The sequence below is a fragment of the Ananas comosus genome, linkage group 17 (genome assembly GCF_001540865.1).
Source record: "Ananas comosus cultivar F153 linkage group 17, ASM154086v1, whole genome shotgun sequence".
In the NCBI taxonomy this organism is placed as follows: domain Eukaryota; kingdom Viridiplantae; phylum Streptophyta; class Magnoliopsida; order Poales; family Bromeliaceae; genus Ananas; species Ananas comosus.
Genome location: NC_033637.1, coordinates 467512 through 488044, shown reverse-complemented (window position 1 = coordinate 488044; position 20533 = coordinate 467512). Strand labels below are relative to the sequence as shown.

The following is a 20533-nucleotide window of genomic DNA, read 5'->3' as shown; positions in this document are numbered from 1 at the left end:
TTCGCAATGCAGCACAGCTGCGTTAAACAGTAAACATAGATTTAGTGACAAGACAAATTACAGGCCTTAAACCATAAAGTGATTAGCCACTTTACCCTGAAACAGGCCTCAGCGAATAAGGAAGTGGGCTAGGCCCACAAACATTCCATGGTCCATTAACGTACCACTATATAAACGTGGATCAGGGCTACCGACGATATCCCGAGTCGACTAGGGTTTTGCTATATCCTTCCCTCGGACGAAGCCCTAGCTTTTTCGCCGCCTCCGTTCCCACCGCAAGCATGGTGAGGCTTCTCAAATCCGGATCTGAAACTCTTCCATTCTCTCTCTTCGCCCAATCTCATCCCCTTTCATTTTGTTCGATCTCTTAATCCTTTTCGGAGTGACATTAGCTGGTAATATAACGATGTTTCGTGGAGATTCGTAACGGTTGGGTGTTATGATTCTTTTGCACTTATTTTTCTCCAGTTCTAGTGTTCTAGGGAATCAATCTCTTGTTTTGTACCTATTGTTCTCGTTGTTTTTTTATATATAATTTTTGCGTCTTTATGGAATCGCTCATTGTGCTTTTTTTGTGCTTCGTTTTGTTGTAGTCGGGGAGGAAGAAGACTAGGGAGCCTAAGGAGGAAAACGTGACGCTCGGTCCCACAGTAAGAGAAGGAGAGCATGTGTTTGGTGTCGCCCATATTTATGCTTCGTTTAATGATACCTTCATTGTGAGTTGAATTATCTCCTCCCGCCAATCTCTTTAATAGTGTTTTCATTTTTTTTTTTTTAATATGAATGCTATTGACTAGAGATCATGCTAAATGCAGCATGTCACGGATTTGTCCGGGAGGGAAACGCTTGTTCGGATTACTGGTACGTTGATTTATTGGTCTCGTAAAATTGTGAAATTTATTAGTTCCTTTTCTGATTCGATGTATTGCATGTGTAAATTCGACTAGTTGGTTCTAGAAAATAACAAAGTTTGTGAGGAAACGGGACTTATAATATTGTTGAATCATCGCAATGTAATGCTTGTCGTGATTAGTCGCATCATCTTAATGATTATGTCAGAAACTAGGATGGATATTCCTTTTTTTTATTTGAAGTGTTTCTTTTAATTGATGTTGGTTGTACCATTTGTTCTTCAAATCTTAGTTTCTATGTTCCATTTTTGTAAGCGTGGTCCTTAAGATCACCTTCCTTTGTTATGTGGAAGATTTTTCGAGTCATACCCACGCAATACTAATTTGAGGAACCAAAGAGTGCTTCTTTGGTGCCTTTTCTCTTTTCATCATATTATGTGGCATTTCAACTTTGTTATTGATGTTTTTTTAAGTGAAACAAGGCATGATGAGTAAATGTTTTGCTCTTTGTTTCATGTGTTTTCACTTTAAATCTTTTGCCAATGTGATTGTGAAATGCCTAGTTCTGGAAGAGGAACATATTGCTGTTTCTTGTGTATACACACTTATATGCATCTCTCTTTTTATTTGTTTTATTCCTATTGATACTTTTAACTACAAGAGTAGATGTTCTGTTTGTGTTTGTAATAAAGAAGTTTAGGAGGCAAGTATGATGAATAGTAATATGTGGGAAGAGAAATATCTCTTATGATTAACATCTTGATGCTTATTGATATTCTGACTTGCCATTTTGTCCTTCAGCACAATCATTACTCCTTAACAACTGCTATATTAATCTGACTTAATCACATTTTTTCAATTTCCTATTTATCGGGGTACCGTCGAGCATTTATATGTGTATTAAGGGGGCAAGAATGATGAATTAGTTAGATGTATGAAGAGAATTTCCTTGATGAACTTTATTTTGAGTCTTATTGATATTCTGACTCGCCACATTGCTGTTCTCAAATTGAAGAACTGTTTAAGCAGGTAGGCCAAAAAAATAGTACAGGCTAAGCATTTATACAAGAAGTATACTTCAAGTGCACGATGTTCATTTTACTTTTTGGGCTTTCCTGGTTTTCTTTGTAATTCTTTTGGTTTCTTCCCACGATATTGATAAAAGTATTTCACTGATTGATAATTTCATTTATTTTCACTTTTGATGTACTTATATCTATGGTACTAACTCTTGAGACCATGAACTTATACCGTTTGATAACTGAGATGCTCGCAAAGCAAGTCATGCTAGGGTAATGATGGCTAAGTTAAACTGGTATCTTTTAAGTTTTGAATGTGATCCTGTTTAGTAATTTAGTCATACAAACACTTCAGAGAACCTGGCAACCTAGGATTACCAAAGAATGTAGTAACTTTTGTACATCTTTTGTAATCATCTAAATATGTTTTCTAATGCTGCTTCCTTGCATCATGATGTTAAGTGCTTGATATCCTTTTTCTTATTGCAGGTGGAATGAAGGTTAAAGCTGACAGGGATGAGTCGTCTCCTTATGCTGCAATGCTTGCTGCCCAAGATGTTTCTCAGCGCTGCAAGGTCCAATCTTAGTTTTCATTTTGTGTTGTTCATTCTCTTCTACATTTAGTGTTATTGATACCACTTACTCTTGTTGCTTATAGGAGCTTGGCATTACAGCTCTTCATATTAAGCTTCGAGCTACTGGTGGGAATAAGACGAAGACACCTGGTCCCGGTGCTCAATCGGCCCTTAGAGCTCTTGCTCGCTCTGGAATGAAAATTGGTCGTATAGGTAAATTTATTGTTCACTCTTGTATGGACAATTTAGTTATTATGAAACTGTGTTTTATCTTAATGATTCCTGGCTTGGTTCCTCTATTTGTAAAGCTTTACTTACCATCTGATAAGTTTGCTGACTTAATGGACCACCGTTGAGAACTTTGTCCACCAAATTCGATTAGGAGAAAGTTGCGGCCTTATTTATCTAATCTTTTATCTTGTTTGTCCATTTTTTTTTTGGGCAGAGGACGTGACTCCAATCCCAACAGACAGCACCCGCAGAAAGGGTGGACGAAGAGGAAGGAGGCTGTAACTGCATCCCCGCTATCACATCTATATGGGGGGAGCACGACTTCCCATGTTATGTTTTTATGCTCTTACCAAGTTGTCGGCGAACAGTTTTGTAGTTTCTGCGACAGTTTCGTTGATGTTTATCTGGGATGTTAGATTTGAATTTGTTTGGTTAAATGTTTGGAAATGATGTGCTTTGAGACATGTTTGTAGTATGACGTGGACTTCTGTTCCAAAATATTTGCTTTGTCTGGAGCGAAGTGCTTTATTCAACCCAATGTCTTATGCCTTTTTGGTGAAAGGTTCGATCGGCAGTGTTTTTTGGTTTTTGTCCTCTTTGGTTGTATGGTATGAGATTAAAGGCAAATTAAAGAGCATTCAAACAAACATGCCACCGTGCTCTTCTTTTCTGTTCTAATGTATACCAGTATTTTGGTTGAATGCAGGTTAAAATCTATTCCGTAAGTGGAATAAATTAACAGAATGATCTGTCTTGAAAAGCAGCAGGGTCTCTTTTGTTTCGGTGAAGGTGAAGTTAATTACGAAGGAAAAAAATGTGAAGAAAAAATTATAAAATATAATAGATAAAACTAGTTATATTTAAATATATTTAATTATGATATTAATTATTTTTTTATTTAGTAGTATATTTAAAATATAATAAAATAGATTAATTAGTATTAATATCTTTTTATTTTATATTTTTTTTTTGTATTATTATAATTTATGTAAAAAAAATATTTTAGTTATTTTAAATTAAAATTTTTAATAATATAAAATAAATTATATTATTTTATTTATTAATTATTATTATTATATATAAATTATAATTTTACGTCATCTATCTCCTAATAAAAATAAACAAGAGAAGATTTTTTTCGAACTCTACCTAATTAAGATCCAATTAATTCAAAGTCTAATTTCATAAACAAACAGCCCATAAATGAAAAATTTTGCTTTGTTTTTTGTTTATTGAGAAGTAATAACAAAGATCCTTCGACTAACGGGGAAGGACCGACCCGAGCGGACAGCCGTGCGTAACATTGGCGTTTGAAGGGGGGTATTTGTGTCATTTCATTGTAAGACCAATAACGCGATGATATATAAAAGGGATATGAATATGGGAGAGGGTTTGTTTAACACAAACACTGGCGAGAAGAGCGGGTGCGGCGGAGGGAGATGCAGATCTTCGTGAAAACCCTAACGGGGAAGACCATCACCCTCGAGGTGGAGAAGCAGCGACACATCGACAATGTCAAGGCAAAATCCAAGACAAGGAGGTAGCCTCTTCTCTCTCTCTCTCTCTCTCTCTGCTCTCCCTTCCCTTCCCTTCCCTTCCCTTCCTTCCTCTAAACCAAACCAACCAAACACCAAACCCTACAAGTAAGAGGTAGGTACAAGTAGAAGTAAGGATGCTTAAATGCTCCCCTGATGTGTGTGGCAGGGGATCCCTCCGGATCAGCAGCGACTGATCTTCGCGGGGAAGCAGCTCGAGGATGGGAGGACCTCGCCGACTACAACATCCAGAAGGGTTCGCACTCTCTTTCCCCTTCCAGTTCCAGTTACCTTCTGAATCAATTTTTGCTGTTCTGTTTTTTATTTCGACGATGATGCGATGCGACCAGAGTCGACGCTGCATCTGGTGCTGAGGCTTCGGGGTGGATCATCGAGCCCTCTCTGATGGGCTCTTGCGAGGAAGTACAACCAGGCCAAGATGATTTGCCGCAAGTATGATTGCTGCTTCCTCTATCTCTCTCGCACGTTTCCATTGTTTTGATTTCTTAACCCCTATGATGTATGTGTGTTGTTTTTGTATCAGATTATTCAGCTATTAGTTCTTGTAAGGGAGTAGAGATTATGTCAACCTCTACTGCAATGGAACAAATGTTTTGATTTGACCAAAAGAAATTCATTAGCTATTGGTTCGACGCAAACAATCCCCCTAAGTTAATGACCGAAACTTAGCTTAAGCACTCTATTTATAGTGTTGAATGCTGTTTTCAGAAAGCCCCCCGTTTGTGCTGATTAAAGTACATGGTTCCATGCAAGCTTTTGGAAGTAATTAAAGTAGTAGTTGAGGTCAGTTTTACTACTTGCGATTTATTACTGCTGTGAGGTTCATCTGAGTGAACTTAATCTCTTTAGCTTACTACCTACGCTTCAATATATTCGGCCATGCTGCACTAGGTTTTTTCTAATGTAATGCCTTATTATTCGATGACTGTAGTCTACTTCAGGACAATATCTTTGGCAAACCTCTTCATCTCTGTCTTACCACCTGTGGACAACATGTTCGACAATTTTTGTTTTTACCCCCCAGAATATTTTCATGCACACCATTGGTAGTAGCGACCGTTGTTTGTGCTAACTCTTTTAGCAAGAAGTTTCTAAATATGTGAGTCATTAGTTTACTTCTATTTCGTGTGAAGTGGTCCGTTTAAAGGAAAGCGATCAGAGTGATCTAGTTGTTTTGCATTGCCGTACTTGTATATGCTCGAAAGAATTAGGAAGAGTATAGGTAATTTGCTAGTGCAATGTTCCAGCTTTCTGGGGTTTTTTTTCCCCATCCACTTGAGTCTCCTCATTCTCTGTAGTACCTTTTACTTCTGATGTGTTTAGGGTCTCTGCGCTGGTCGAATTTTCCTATCTTAGTTTCCCATGGTTTCTACTTTTCTCGGATTTTGAGACATTTTTTGGCAAATTTATCATATAAAATGTGTGATATAAAATCTCTTCTTTTTCTAATCTGTCACTTTGCTCTATTCAGGTGCTATGCACGTCTACATCCTAGGGCTGTCAATTGTCGTAAGAAGAAGTGCGGTCACAGCAATCAGGTAAACTCATAAAATCCGTTAGGATATGTGGAAATGAATCCATGCTGTTTTGTATATTGTGACTTTGTTCTCTCCTAATTGGATCCTTCATTCTGATGTATTACAAACGACACTTTTTCTGTTGTGTTTGCAGCTGAGGCCGAAGAAGAAGATCAAGTAAACTCTTGTTCTGTGTGCTGTTTAGCACTAAATGTTGTTTAGACGTGAGGCTTTGTTTTGTGCTAGGTTTGATCTGTTATTTGCATTTTAATTTTGGAAAACCCAACTGCCATTTTGCTTTCGCATTTTATTTTATTTTATTATTGAAGTAGAAAGAATTTTTGAAATTGATCCCTGGATATTTTTTTTATTTTATAATTCGAATTTATGGGAGCAGGGTGTGTTTGCTTGTATGCTCGATACGCCTCTTAAATAGATTTCTAATGCAGGTCAGGTGATGTGATGTGATATGTTGGTTTCCACACAGTAGTCTAGAAGCCCGGAAAAGTGGCCGGGATTATTGCCGTTGGCAAGTTTGAGATGTTTCTGCAACATTATGTTTTTCATGGATCCTTTCATTTTTATGAATTTGATTTTTTTTTTTCTAGGTCAGAATCTCGCTCTTGCGAGATCCGGGAATAGAAAGAAATTTAGATTTTTGTTTTTGTGAGAAGAATTTAGAGATTGTTATGAGGTTTTTCTGGGAAAAAGCAACCAAACATTTTCGGGTCATGTCGGCGCCAACAATTTTTCGATTGTTTTATCTTTTAAACATTAGTTATATTTTGGAAAAAATATTACAAATTTAAAATAATTTAAATTTAGTGTCAAATTTTATTCCGTTCGTTTGGGGTGTGGAAGTTCTATTCTTCATAAAAATTTGTCCAAACAAGTTTGTGCTGTCATCTTGCCAGATTATAAATAAACATAACCCTCCAAATTTGATCTGATGCTTCGTAATTTTTTTTTAAAAAAAGAAAGATAATATGTTATTTGGTTTATTTATTTATTAAAAAATAAATTTAGTTGAAAATGTAAAATAACTATATTTTGAATCTAGAATCTCATATGCTAATTACTAAATTTTTTATCATTTGCATTAGAAATGGTGGTTTGAAGGTGCTTTGTATATCCATAATAATTTTTATTATTTGTACTGGGTGTTGATTTTTTACCTTCTAACTCTAAATCCTAAATAAACAACTATTTAAAAAAATTGGATTTAGGTATTAAAGAATTATTTATCTTTGTATACTAATATTATAAAAAAATATATTAAAGATTTTATATTCAATTAAGTACAATTGTCCTATCCAAGTACACTTTCTCACCGACCACTCAACTAACGCAATAATAATAAATCTGTAACTATATAATTTGACACTTCCTACAAATTATACGTGTCATGTCTCTCTATTCACCATTCCACATGGCAACAGACCTCTCACCCCATGCCTCCACCTGGCGCTCTCGCTCTCTTCCCTCCTTCTCCACCCCCCTTTTCGGTTCTCCCTCTCTCTCGGGGCTTCGATGGGCCCCCTTCCCCTGCCTGGCTCTCTCTCTCACTCTCTCTCCCCCTCTCTCCCTCTCCCCACAACTCTCTCTCACCCCCCCTCTCTCTCTCTCTCTCTCTCTCTCTCTCTCTGCGTACGCGGGGGGTGCGGGCTACCCGCACATGGCAGCCCCTTCCCCCCACCCCCCCTCTCTCTCTCTCGCTATCTCTCGGCGCGCGCGCAGGGCGCGGGTCCTCCGGTTCTCTCTCTCACTCTCTCTCCCCCTCTCTCCCTCTCTCCACCCCACTTCTCTCTCTCCCCGACGCGGGGCGCGCGAGGGCGCGGACGCGGCGTGGGCGAGGGTGGGCGCCGGCTCGAGCGGGCACGAGCCGAGGGGCGGCGTCGCGGGGAGTGCGGGGGCGGCCTCCGGCGAGGGCACGGTGCCGGGCTCCGGCGCAGGGCGCGCGAGGGCGTGGGTGCGGCGTGGGCGAGGGTGGGCGTTGGCGCGACCGGGCACGAGCCGAGGGGTTTGGGAGGCGTAGGCGCGGTTGCACGGGGGCAGCGCGGGCGCGCGGGCGCGCGCGCTGGCGGGGTGCACCGGGGGGTGGGGAGAGGGAGACAGGGGAAGAGAGAAAGAGAGAGAGAGACAGAAACAGAGAGCGACGCTGAGAGAGAGAAANTACTAATATTATAAAAAAATATATTAAAGATTTTATATTCAATTAAGTACAATTGTCCTATCCAAGTACACTTTCTCACCGACCACTCAACTAACACAACAATACTAAATCTATAACTATATAATTTGACACTTCCTACAAATCATACGTGTCATGTCTTTCTATTCACCATTCCACATGGCAACAGATCTCTCACCCCCCTTCTGCTGTGGGCCCTCTCTCTCTCTTTCATATTCTCTTACTCTCTCTCTCTCTCTTCCCTATTCTCCTAATCTCTCTCTCCTCTCCTTGCCTCCACCTGGCGCTCTCTCTCTCTTCCCTCCTTCCCCACCCCCCTTTTCGGTTCTCCCTCTCTCTCGGGGCTTCGATGGGCCCCCTTCCCCTGCCTGGCTCTCTTTCTCACTCTCTCTCCCCCTCTCTCCCTCTCCCCACCCCACTCGGCTCCCTCTCTCACTCTCGCGTGCGCTCTCTACGTACGCGGGGGGTGCGGGCTACCCGCACATGGCAGCCCCTTCCCCCCACCCCCCCTCTCTCTCTCTCGCTATCTCTCGGCGCGCGCGCAGGGCGCGGGTCCTCCGGTTCTCTCTCTCACTCTCTCTCCCCCTCTCTCCCTCTCTCCACCCCACTTCTCTCTCTCCCCGACGCGGGGCGCGCGAGGGCGCGGACGCGGCGTGGGCGAGGGTGGGCGCCAGCTCGAGCGGGCACGAGCCGAGGGGCGGCGTCGCGGGGAGTGCGGGGGCGGCCTCCGGCGAGGGCACGGTGCCGGGCTCCGGCGCAGGGCGCGCGAGGGCGTGGGTGCGGCGTGGGCGAGGGTGGGCGTTGGCGCGACCGGGCACGAGCCGAGGGGTTTGGGAGGCGTAGGAGCGGTTGCACGGGGGCAGCGCGGGCGCGCGCGCTGGCGGGGTGCACCGGGGGGTGGGGAGAGGGAGACAAGGGAAGAGAGAAAGAGAGAGAGAGACAGAGACAGAGAGAGGCGCTGAGAGAGAGAAAAAGAGAGAGAGGGAGCCAGAGAGAATTTTAACTTTTACTTCCCAAATTTTTTATTTTAAATTTAAATTATAATGTATAAAATTAATTAATTAATTAAATTTATTAATAATATTATATATAATATAATTAATTATTATTTAAATTATTTTTTAATTTTTTTCTTTCTTTAATATTTTGAAGTTTAAAATTTTAAATTAAATTTAAAAATTTAAAAATTAAAAAATTAAAAAAAATTATTTAAAATATTTTAAAAATTACATAAATTTTTCGTTCCGCCGCGAAGTGCGGGCCTTCACTAGTTAAGGATAAAACATATCCAGTTCGTGGGCACCGCGTTGATCGCTTCGGTCTACTCCTCCAACCCACCCGCGTTGGAGACTCGATCGTATAAGCTACCGTCAGAGACTCGCTCAAAAGTGCGACCCTCCACAATTACACACACAATTTAAAAAACGAAAGACAGGGCCCGATCCATTAACCCATTCTCCAAAATTAATTCGTCGCTTCTAGCCTCTTTCTCCGAAATTGGAACCGTTCCAAACAACGCCGATTCGGGTGTTGTTTGTACGTTTGTATAAAGATACAGAAATGCTCGTGGTGAGTGAACATAAGCGCCATTACAACAAAAGATGGTGAGCAGCAACAACACGAGCATTAGGACTCTTCTTCTTCATCTTCTTCTTCTCACAACTCTCCTTCTCCTCCCCTCGTTCCTTCTCAATACCACCGAGGCTCGTGCGATTGGAGTTTCAGGTAATAATCCTTTCCATTCCCTACCCGAATCTTTTGGTTTCAAATTGTCTTGGTTAGTGTATCGATCTCTCTCTCTCTGTTGAGTAGCATCCAAATTGTGATTCTTCATGAAGATTGTTTGGTTGTGATTTAATATTACTTTACAAATTTTTGAAGTTACCCATTAACTCGTTGTTTATGTAGGAGTCTGTGCTTTAGCCTTCTTTATACTCGCGGAAACACAATTTCCACAACCAGCGTGTATTCAAATTTCTTAACGAAAGTATTATTTGATTTTAAAATATTCCATAATGTTCTACGAGAACTTAATTAGGCTTCGTCTGTAACTTATTTTAGCAGAATCTGGTGAAACTCAATGGAACATTTTTTCAACTTTTCAATTGAAAAACCTGCCTATATTAATTATGTTGTGATGATACCTCACGAAACTTGTATCGAACATTCTGCAGCTGTCCTGGATCCATTAAGTTCTCTTGATACCTTATGAAACTTTCTCAGATCGAACAAGTCGTTACCCGACGGAATCAAATTGCTAAACAAAATAAAAAAATAAATAAATAAATAAACTGAGGCTTGATGCATTCCTGTTCTTATTTGCCATGTTTGTTCTCTCTATCTCTTTTGCTCGTGAATTTTGTCTATGCCTATGAGTGCTCGCCGCAGTTACACAACTAACAACGATATCAGTTAATTATTCATTTCACCTGCTTATTGCAGCAGAACTGCAAGATGATTCCGGAAGAAAAACCACGCAACCTGAGAGAAGAGCGCTGAAAGGTGGAGGCCGCGGTGGCGGACGCTCCGGAGGATCAAGCGGCGGGAGGACCCCCGGAACTGCCGTATCAGGGGCGACAGGCGGCTCCGCCCACTCTCACAGTCGCGCAGCAGCTACGACATCCTCTCACAGCTCCTTGGCCGTCGCGGTTTTCGCCTCTCTTTTCGTGGTTGCCGTTATTGCCTCCGTATAGGATTTATGCTTCGTTAGCATTGTGAATGTATTCTTTGATACGTTGCAATTCTTTCTGTTTTGTTTGCAGGGGAGGATGAGTTTGCTGAATGCATACCATGTATAGTCATTCTTTTTCTTTGTTTGTTTCCAGAGAGATGTTTTATGTGATTGAGCAAGAGTGAAACCAGGCACTGTAAACCCTAAAAAAAAGTGTTAATATATATCTCTGAAGCTGTTTTTATATTACATTCATTTTTTGAATAATATAGTGTAGAGTTAATTCTAAACTGCTTAATTTTTTGAAACCTAACTAATTAAAAATCGAAACAGATAGCTCCATACCTTTCTCTCAAAAAAAAAAAAGAAAAAAAAGAAACCACTAATTTAAATTTGGTAAAAAAAAAAAGAAGAAGAAGAATCATTAACTTTTTCTCCATTAAAAGTTGGGATTGCTGAAACTTGATTGTGCAAGTAACTACATGTTTGCACAAAAAGTTAATCCACCGTTTCAAGTCTCTCCAAGAGATAATTCATGAGTTTCAATCGCACCAAATTAAATAATTAAAGTGAAAATGAATTAGCAGTTGATCACATTGAATTATAAAGTGACTGAATCAAATTGTCATTGGAGAATCCAAAAGGTTGATTCAGAAAAGCATTAAAAGAAAAAAAACTTTCCAAAAAGAAAGTGGCTCCAGAAGAAGAAAGAATTAAAGAGTTAAGCTCCCTCTTCCCCGAAACTCCGTTTCCTCCACCCCACTTTCACCGTGGAATTACCAAATACGATGTTGGACCCTTTTCCTCTTTCTTTTATGAAGCTAATTAAGATGGTGAGCGACAGAAGAAAAATCTCCTCCTCTTTACTACTCTCGTATTACTCTTCTTCTTCTTCTTCTTCTTCTTCTTCTTTTTCCTCCTTGCGGCCAAGGCCGGTACAATTGGCGCATATGAGGCCTCCGAGATTAGGGTTTCAGGTACTGGGCTCTGCTCATTTGGTAAACTTTTGATTAGATTTTTCGTTTCATGCTTGAAGTTGCATGTGAGTTTGTGATTTTTGTTGGAATCTATGCTCTAAGGATCTCTCGTTATCGGAAATAACTGTTGAGATTTGTGTACATTATTTGGTTTCATGAGAACTTTAGTCGAAGCAACATGGAGCGTGCTCGATTTTAAGAACCCTTGTTTGCTCTTAACCTTGGCCTTAACGCAAATCGTCAATGTTAAGTCATAATAATATAATTTTATAGATTTTATGGAACAAACATCCTTAGAACACTACTTGTTAGCTATACATTTTATGAGGTTTTTTTTTTTTTTTTTTTTTTTTTTTCTTTGAGGGCCAAATAAAAGAGAAAAATGTTATTTTTCTTAGTTTACAAGTAGTTTAAAATTATAGTAATACTCGTGATGCTTATTCAGTCCTGAATTGATACCTGATGTTGCAGAGTTTCCTGTCTAAAGATATCATTCGAAAAAGGACAACGAAGTTGGAGTTTTCAATTCTTTAATTGGTTTAACAGTTGGTAATGTTAATTAATTTCTGATAGCTCTTTTAGATGTCGATAAAATGTGATGTAATCTTGTTCCCGGTGCCACTTTTGGCTGCATTCAAGTAAAACTCTAAAATTCGTTTAGAAGAAAAAGAACTCTAAAATCTGTATGCTCTTGAGTTGGATAAATCTGTAAATACTATTCTCCATTTTTTCCGCTTAAAGTGTTTGCTTTAATAATACATCCGCAAATTTCCCTTTCAAAAGCTACAAGAAAAAAGGAACATCTGCAAATTTTTCATGTTTTTATATCATTAGTTACCTATTGCACAGATAGTTCTTTATGCACAGAAATGTCATGACATTGAACTCCCTGCGGTATACTTTGATAATAAATTTCCAATTTCTATATTCAGAATATATTTTACGGGGAAGCTTTTACATTACTTTGATTCGTTTCCTTTGCTAAGGCTAACTTTATAATCTCTCACGATTTACTAGGAAAAATTTGCACTTCTGCATTGTCTCCGATATATCCTGCTCACATTCCAAATTGTTATCGTTTTCTTCAGTCATTGTTACTTCTCAGAGAAATTCAGGGATTTGAAATAGGTTCCTAGTCTTCACTTTTGTTGATTCAAATCCTCAACTAATCGTTCAGTTGAGAAAAAATCAGTTATGTTCCATTAGAACTAAACTGGGATTACAACAGTTTAACTAAAAAAAAAACAATAATCTGATGTGACTAATAAAACATTTTGCAGCTCTTTTGGTGACCGGATTCTGTTCCATTCTAATGGAAACTCACGGAATATTCTGAAATCAAACGAGATGTACGTTAATTGAGTGTCCAAATTGTGAACTGAAAAAGACAAACGAATTTATGACTGGGTTTGATTTTTTTTTTTTTTTTTCATTTTTCTACCTCAGCATTTTTCTTTCTCTGATTATTGTGAAATTCATCTGCTCCTTAAAATGATTACAGCAGTTAGACAATGCATTTCACCTGTTAATGCTAAGGGACATTCAAAATGATTCAGAAAGAGAAATGCCGCACGTGTAGAGAGAAGAACACTGAAAGGTGGACGTGGAGGGCGCAGTTTCGCACGTGATCGTGGCCGTGACCGCTTTGGAGGAAGTACTAGAGCACACAATGCAGCAGCCACCACCTCTCACGGCCACTGTGCCGCTGCTCTCTCTGCCCCTTTTCTTGCAGGTGCCATTCTGGTCCCTTTGTAGAATATACCCTAGCATTGCATATATGAATTTTAGTAGGCATATATGAATTTTAGTAGGTTGCATTACCGCTGCTTTCTTTCATTCGCAGTTTGAATCTTTCACCTTGCGTGGGCCCATCGCTGTCAATAAACTGTATGTGCAATGCAATTTTGTCTGAAAACGAGTTCAGCAGCGAAGTTTTGTATTGGTTGGTCGCGTGTTAACTCTGTTGAAGTGCTAGGATTTGTTTGATTGGTTAGCATGGTCTCTGGAACAGCTTTACTATTCTTATGAGTAGAATTTATCAGGAAAGTGTGAATTTGAATGCAGATAAACAAAAGTCGCGAAGTGTGTACTGGGCATGTTTGATTTTAGTTTCCTAATGTAATATAAGATGAAAGTAAGTAAAATGCTGTAGCACCTTCTCAGAACTTGGCTTTCGCTTGTGTTTGGAAGTCAAAAGTCTCAAGAATTGTATTTTCCTCTTCCATACACTATACAAACAAATCACAAACCTCCAAAAAATTGGAGTTCTTTCTACGAACAGAATTAAGAAGAATTTTTGCAGAAATGCTAATGGGAATTTCCTTGTTCTGCTGCACTGCCGAGCAAGCAATTAAGAAAATTTTAATAAAAAACCCTCGTCTTTTCTTTTTTTTTGAATAACTCTTTTCAAACAAATACTCTGATAGAAACTCGAGAGCGACCAACATGTTCTTACCCTTGTGTTTGTTTGGCTTGCCCCATACTTTCAATTATAATGAGAAAAAAAATCAGAGCTTTTACAGAAATTTAAAAAATAAAAATGAGATTCCAAACTACAGAATAGAACTACTATTCTGAATAGAGAAATGATTCGGTACTTTTAAAAAATAAAAATAAAAAAGATCTTAACCGTTGATTAATAGAGGGTAAAAATGTAACTTTAATACTTAGCAGGTAAAAAGATTATTTTATTCAAGGTTAGTTTGGTAATTAAATAATACAATATTTAAAGAAACTTTTAATTGAGGTCCTAAATTTATGCATTAATTAGCACTAATTTAGGAAATTAATTGATTAACCAAATTTATGCAATTATTAGGCATTAATTTAGGAATCTACTTTAAATGTTTTAGTGTTTCTCAAATTATGCATTAATTTAAATTATAGAAATTTTAGAAATAGTTTTATTTCTAAATACGATGAATTTAAATTTTAAAAATTAAATACTTAAAATTTAAAAGTGAAATTTAAATTAGAGGAATTTCATATTACTATTTAAAAACTAAATTTCTACCAAGATTTAAAATACAGTTTATTCGCACCAGTTTAAAACGTAATGCATAAAAAACTTAGAGAGTAAGATTTCTACAACTAGATTTCTCTAGAGGAATTTCATATTACTATTTAAATTTTAAATTCAATGATTTAAAAACTAGATTGAACCGATTGATTTGATTGATCAGACTTTGACCTATTCTATCAAGAATCTGATTTTAACCTATTGAACCGAATAACATTAAGAACAATTTGGAACCGGTAAAGATAATAAATATTTTAAACAGAATGATAATTTAACTGTTAGAGCTAATAAATATTTTAAATATAATTTTAAACATATAAATTAAAAAGATTAGAATTATTGGTGAGAAAAAAAATAGTTAGGAATTTGAATTCGAATCTGACTAACAATCACAAAACTTATTTTCGAACTCGACGAATTTCAAAAATCCATATCCAAATTCAAAACTGACCAATTTTCCGAAACCCAAAACCAAACCTAAGCCAGAAGACTGAATTCAAACAATTATTTCTATTTACCATATTTCAAAGTATTTATATGAAACTTAAATTTTTAAAATATAAATTTGAATATAATATTAAATTTTAAATTTAAAAGTGAAATTTAAATTAGAGGAATTTTATATTACTATTTAAAGTTTAAATTCAATGATCATATTGTCAAATCATTTGAAAATTTTCTTATGTGAAATGCCAAATTATGAAAGGAAAGATAGAGAGAGAAAAAGGAAACAAAGAAAAAATAAAAATTTTGAAAATATAGTAGATGTAAAATGACTAAATTGCCTATATATTAAAATATAAAAATATCCTTTTGTGAGGTACCTGATAACCGGTATCTCTTCCAAAGTGACCTGCTATTGCAGATCACAATTCAAAAAAAACTAAATCTGAGCCGTTAAATACGCGTGAATGAACGGTAACAAAAAAAAAAAAAAAAGTATAGAAACATTACTTTTATGAATAATGACCGCTCAACTTACCCCAAGATAAAATTCACAAAAAAATAAAATAAAATAAAATAAAAGGAAAGGGCTGCACGAGATAAAATGACTCTACATCATTTTATCTCCATATCAATTCAGTTACATCTCATAAATTATGCTGATTCAGTTATGATATAATTTTGATTCCTTATCAGTTCAGTTACGTCACGTGGCTGTTGATATAATTTCAACAGTTGTATATTAGAAAATAATGAAGTGTATGCCTACCCTCCGTTCTTCTTTTTTTTTTCCTTCTTCTTTTTCCCTACTCATCTTTTGTGCCCAAACCCCAAAGCCCCACATCTGGCAACCCTGTTTCATCCACCGCCTTTACCTTAAACGGTTCAGTGGCGTACGTATTTCCCTGCGTTTGTATTTATGGAACTGCACCCACTGGAGTAATTGAAGGGAGACGCAGGCACCTCAACTCTTGCACGATTACAAAATAACAAATTTAATTAAGATGGTGGGCAACAGAGGAAGAGATCTCCTCCTTCTTCTCCTCCTCCTCCTCCTCCTCACGGCTCTCTTATCACTTTCCTCCTCCGCCAGTATCCACGCTGCGAAGATCAGTATTTCTGGTAAGTCAATCTTTCTCTTTTTCTCTTCCCCCAAATATTTTTGAGTTTTGGCCTATGTTTCTTCAGGATCTTTATATACGCTAGATCAGAAATTAAGCGTTGATTCGTGCTTTTCTTGCAGTTAATTAAGATACAAAACTAAAGACCTAAACCAAATTTTCTACCACTTGCATTAGATATGATCATTGTTTTATTACTATTTTTTTTTCTCTCATTTTTGGATTAAATACGAGAGAGATGAGCATTATCTCGAATAATAATTATTATTATAATAATAAATAATAGGGTTAATTTTATGCAAATTTCACTAAATATAGTGAATAAAAAATATATTTCTATAAAGTTCAACTTTTATATATTGTACTTACAAAAATTCTAATGTTTTCAAATATATTCTTACCGTTAGAATCCGTTAGAAAAATTTAGTTAACTATAGGTTAAATACTTTTTTTTTTTTTGTTACCGTTCATTCACGCATATTCAACGACTCAGATTTAGTTTTTTTAAAATTGTGACCTGCAATAGCAGGTCATTTTGAAAGAGATACCGATTACCAGGTACTTCAAAAAAGAATATTTTTGTCTTTTAATACATAGCCAATTTAGTCAATTTACATCTACTATATTTTCAAAATTTTTATTTTTTCTTTGTTCCTTTTGCTCTCTCTATATTTCCTTTCATAATTTGGCATTTCATATAAGGAAAATTTCAAATGATTTGACAATATGATCATTGAATTTAAACTTTAAATAGTAATATAAAATTTCTCTAATTTAAATTTCACTTTTAAATTTAAAATTTAATATTATATTCAAATTTATATTTTAAAAATTTAAGTTTCATATAAATACTTTGAAATATGGTAAACAGAAATAATTGTTTGAATTCTGGTTTTCTGGTTTAGGTTTGTTTTTGAGTTTCGAAAAATTGGACAGTTTTGAATTTGGATATGGATTTTTGAAATCCGTCGAGTTCGGAAATAAGTTTTGTGATTGTTTGTCAGATTGGAACTTTATTAAAAAAAAAAAAAAAAAAAAGATTTTAAGATAAAACGCGTTTGATGTGTATCAATGAGGTAAAAAGAAAATGTGAACTTTAATACTTATCAGGTAAAAAAGATAATTTTATTTCAAATAGTCTTTGGTAAATTAAATAATACTAATATTTAAAAAAAACTTTAATTGAGGTCCTAAATTTTTATGCATTAATTATTAGAACTTAAATTAGGAAAGATAATTGATTAAGCCAAAGTTATCCATATTATTAGTGAATAATTTAGGAATCTACTTATGTAATGGTTTTAGTGGTTCTAATTATCAATTAATTAAATTCATAAAAAGTTTTAAAATAAGTTTTATTTCTAAGATAGATGAGATTTAAATTTAAAAATTAAATAACTTAAATTTAAAGTAAATTTAATTAAGAGAATTGTCATTACTATGTAAAAACAAAACTAATTCTGACCAAAGAATTTAAAATACAGTTTATTCAATACAGTTTAAAACGCTAATGCATAAAAAACTTAACAGATTAAATTTACTACTTAGAATTTCTTTAGAGTATATTCATATACATTTAAATTTGTAAATTCAATGATTTAAAACTAGAATTGAACGATTTGATTTTGATTGGATCCCCCAGTACTTGACCTTATGTTTTCTAATTAAGAATTCTGTTTTAAACCTATTGAACAGAATTCATATAGAAGAATTTGGTAACTGCGGTAAAGATAGATAAATATTTAAAACAGAATGCTATAATTTAACGGTTAGACGCTAGATAAATATTGTAATATAATTTTACAACACATATAAATTAAAAGAGTAGAATTATGGTGCAAAAAATAGTTAGGAATTGAATTCGAATCTGTATTAAACAATACGAAACTTATTTTCGAACTCGACGGATTTCAAAGAAATCCATATCCAAATAAAACTGACGCAAATTGGTTCTCTGAACCCAAAATCCACAACCTATGCAGAGACTGAATCACACACAATTATTTCTATTTACCATATTTCATAAGTATTTATAGAACTTAAATTTTAAAATTATAAAATTTGAATATAATAGTTAAATTTTAATAATAAAAGAAAATTTAAATTGGAAGAATTTTATATTATTTATTTAAAGTTTAACATCAATGATCATTAGCAAATCATTTGAAATTTTTCTTACCTGTGAAATTGCCAAATTATGAAAGGAAGAGATATAAAAGAGAGAAAAAAGAAAACAAACGAAACATAAAAATTTTGAAATATAGAACATGTAAAAATGACTAATTGCCCATATATTAAAAACAAAAATACTTTGTTTAGATACCTGATAACGGTATCTCTCCAAATTGACCTGCATTGCAAGGATCACAATTTTTAAAAAAACTCAATACTGAAACCGGTAAATACGCTGGATGAATGGCTAACCAAAAAAAAAAAAGTATAGAAGCAATACTCTTCTATGAATAATGACGCATCGCTTACACACCAAGTAAAAATTCACCAAAAAAAAACAAAAAATTTTTAAAAAAAGAACAGCGGGCTGCACGAGATAAAATGACTCATACATCATTTATCTCCAAATAATTCAGTACATCAATAATTCATCTGAATCATTATGATATATAATTTTGATTCCTTATCCAGTTCAGTTACGTCACGTGGCTGTTGATATAAGTTCAACATGGTATATTAGAATAAAATGAAGCTGTTATGGCACTACCCTCCGTTCTTCCATTTTATTATTTTCCTTCTTCTTTTTCCTACTGCATCTTTTCCGCGCCAAACCCCAAACTGCCCTACATCTGGCCAACCCATGTTTGCATCCACGACAGCCTTTACCTTAAACATTCAGTGGTAACGTATTTCCCTGCGTTTGTATTTATGAACTGCACCCAAATGAGTAATTGGAAGGGAGACGCAGCACGCTCAACTCTTGCACACGATACAAAATAAGCAAATTTAATTAAATGTGGGCAACAGAGAAGAGATCTCCCTCCTCCTCACTCCTCTCCTCAGGCTCTTCTATCGCTCATCCCTCGCCCCAGTATCCACGCTTGGCGAAAGATCATGTGTTTTCTGGTAAGTCAATCTTTCTCTTTTTCCTCCCGCCAATTATTTTGAGTTTGGGCCTATGTTTCTTCAGAATCTTTATATACGCTGTCATAGCAATTACACGCGTTGATTCGATGTCTGGTTTCTTAGCAGTTCACATTCAGTCACAAACACACTAACCTAAACCAACATATGTTTCATACCCACTTGCATTTAGAGGATGATCATTTGTTTTATTACTATTTTTTTTTCTCTCATTTTGGGATTAATACGATGAGAGATGAGCATTAATCTCGAATAATAATAATTATTATAACTAATAAATAATAGGTTAATTTATGCAAGTTTCACTAAAATATAGTGAATAAAAAAATATTATTTCTAACATAAAGCTTCAAACTGTTATTATATATTAGCGTTACAAAAAATTCTATGAATACGGTTAGAAGGCCTGCGTTAAAAAATTTATGTTACTATAGGTTAAACTATAATATATAATATTTTTTTATGTACGTTCATTCACGCAATTATTCAATGACTAGAATTTATTTTTTTTAAATTGTGACTCTGCAATAGCAGGTCACTTTGAAAGGTACCACATTACCAGGTACCTCAAATAATAAATTTTTTCGTCTTTTAAATATCTATAGACACAATTTAGTCAATTTTACATCTGCTATATTTTTCAAAATTTTATTTTTCTTTTTTCCTTTGCTCTCTCTATATTTTCCTTTCATAAATTTGGCATTTTCATATAAGAAAATTGTCAAAATGATTTGACATGATCATGAATTTAAACTTTATAAATAGTAATATAAATTTCTCAAATTTAAATTTCATTTTAAATTTACAATTTAATATTATATTCAAATTTTATGTATTTAAAATTTAAAGTTTATAAAATACTTTGAAATATGGTAAACAGAAATAATTGTTTGAATTTCTATTTCTGGTTTAGTGTTTGGATTTTTGGGTTTCGAGAAAACTTGGTCAAAGTTTTGAATTTGGATATAGATTTTGACAATTCTCGAAGTTCGGAAATAAGTTTTGTGATTGTTTAGTCAGTTCGAATTCAAATATCCTAATATTTTTTTTTCTCTCGAACAATAATTCTAATTTTTGATAATTTAGTGTTTAAAAATTATATTTTTTAAAAATATTTATTAGCTTAACAGTAAATTATATTCTGTGTTAAAATATTATGTAGTCTTTACCGGCTTCCAAATTGTTCTTAATGTTATTCTGTTCAATGAGTTAAAATCAGAATTCTTGATAGAAATAGGTCAGATCAATCAACATCATTGGTTTCA

The 20533-nt window shown here is 35.5% G+C and overlaps 3 protein-coding genes, 1 long non-coding RNA gene and 1 pseudogene across 6 annotated transcripts in view; all 5 read left to right on the top strand.

Annotated features, from left to right (window-relative positions):
• LOC109722669 (40S ribosomal protein S14-like) lies at positions 150-3265 on the top strand. The gene is made up of 6 exons (XM_020250777.1): positions 150-284; positions 594-716; positions 816-861; positions 2360-2445; positions 2529-2658; positions 2891-3265. Exons 1-6 carry the CDS (start codon positions 282-284, stop codon positions 2956-2958), a joined length of 456 nt encoding a protein of 151 aa, XP_020106366.1. The 5' UTR covers positions 150-281; the 3' UTR covers positions 2959-3265.
• Positions 4073-6231, top strand: LOC109722823 (annotated as a pseudogene).
• On the top strand, positions 9160-10866 carry LOC109723396. 2 transcript variants are annotated; one of them, XM_020251741.1, is made up of 2 exons: positions 9160-9665; positions 10386-10866. In XM_020251741.1, the coding sequence occupies exons 1-2, from the start codon at positions 9542-9544 to the stop codon at positions 10631-10633; spliced, it is 372 nt and encodes a 123-aa protein (XP_020107330.1). In that variant the 5' UTR covers positions 9160-9541; the 3' UTR covers positions 10634-10866. The 2 variants fall into 2 exon arrangements, with proteins under 2 accessions (XP_020107330.1, XP_020107329.1); XM_020251740.1 differs by having other exon boundaries at positions 10383-10866.
• On the top strand, positions 11380-13677 carry LOC109722721. The gene is made up of 3 exons (XR_002219533.1): positions 11380-11588; positions 13145-13320; positions 13432-13677. It is a non-coding gene; the product is annotated as an uncharacterized LOC109722721 (long non-coding RNA).
• The window catches only part of LOC109723540 (glycine-rich protein 5-like), a 16442-nt gene continuing 11738 nt past the window's right edge, over positions 15830-20533 (top strand). For both annotated transcript variants that reach the window (XM_020251956.1, XM_020251954.1), the window contains exon 1: positions 15830-16173. In XM_020251956.1, coding sequence (XP_020107545.1) covers positions 16056-16173 — 118 coding nt within the window. In that variant the 5' untranslated portion in view covers positions 15830-16055. The remainder of the gene's footprint in view (positions 16174-20533) is intronic.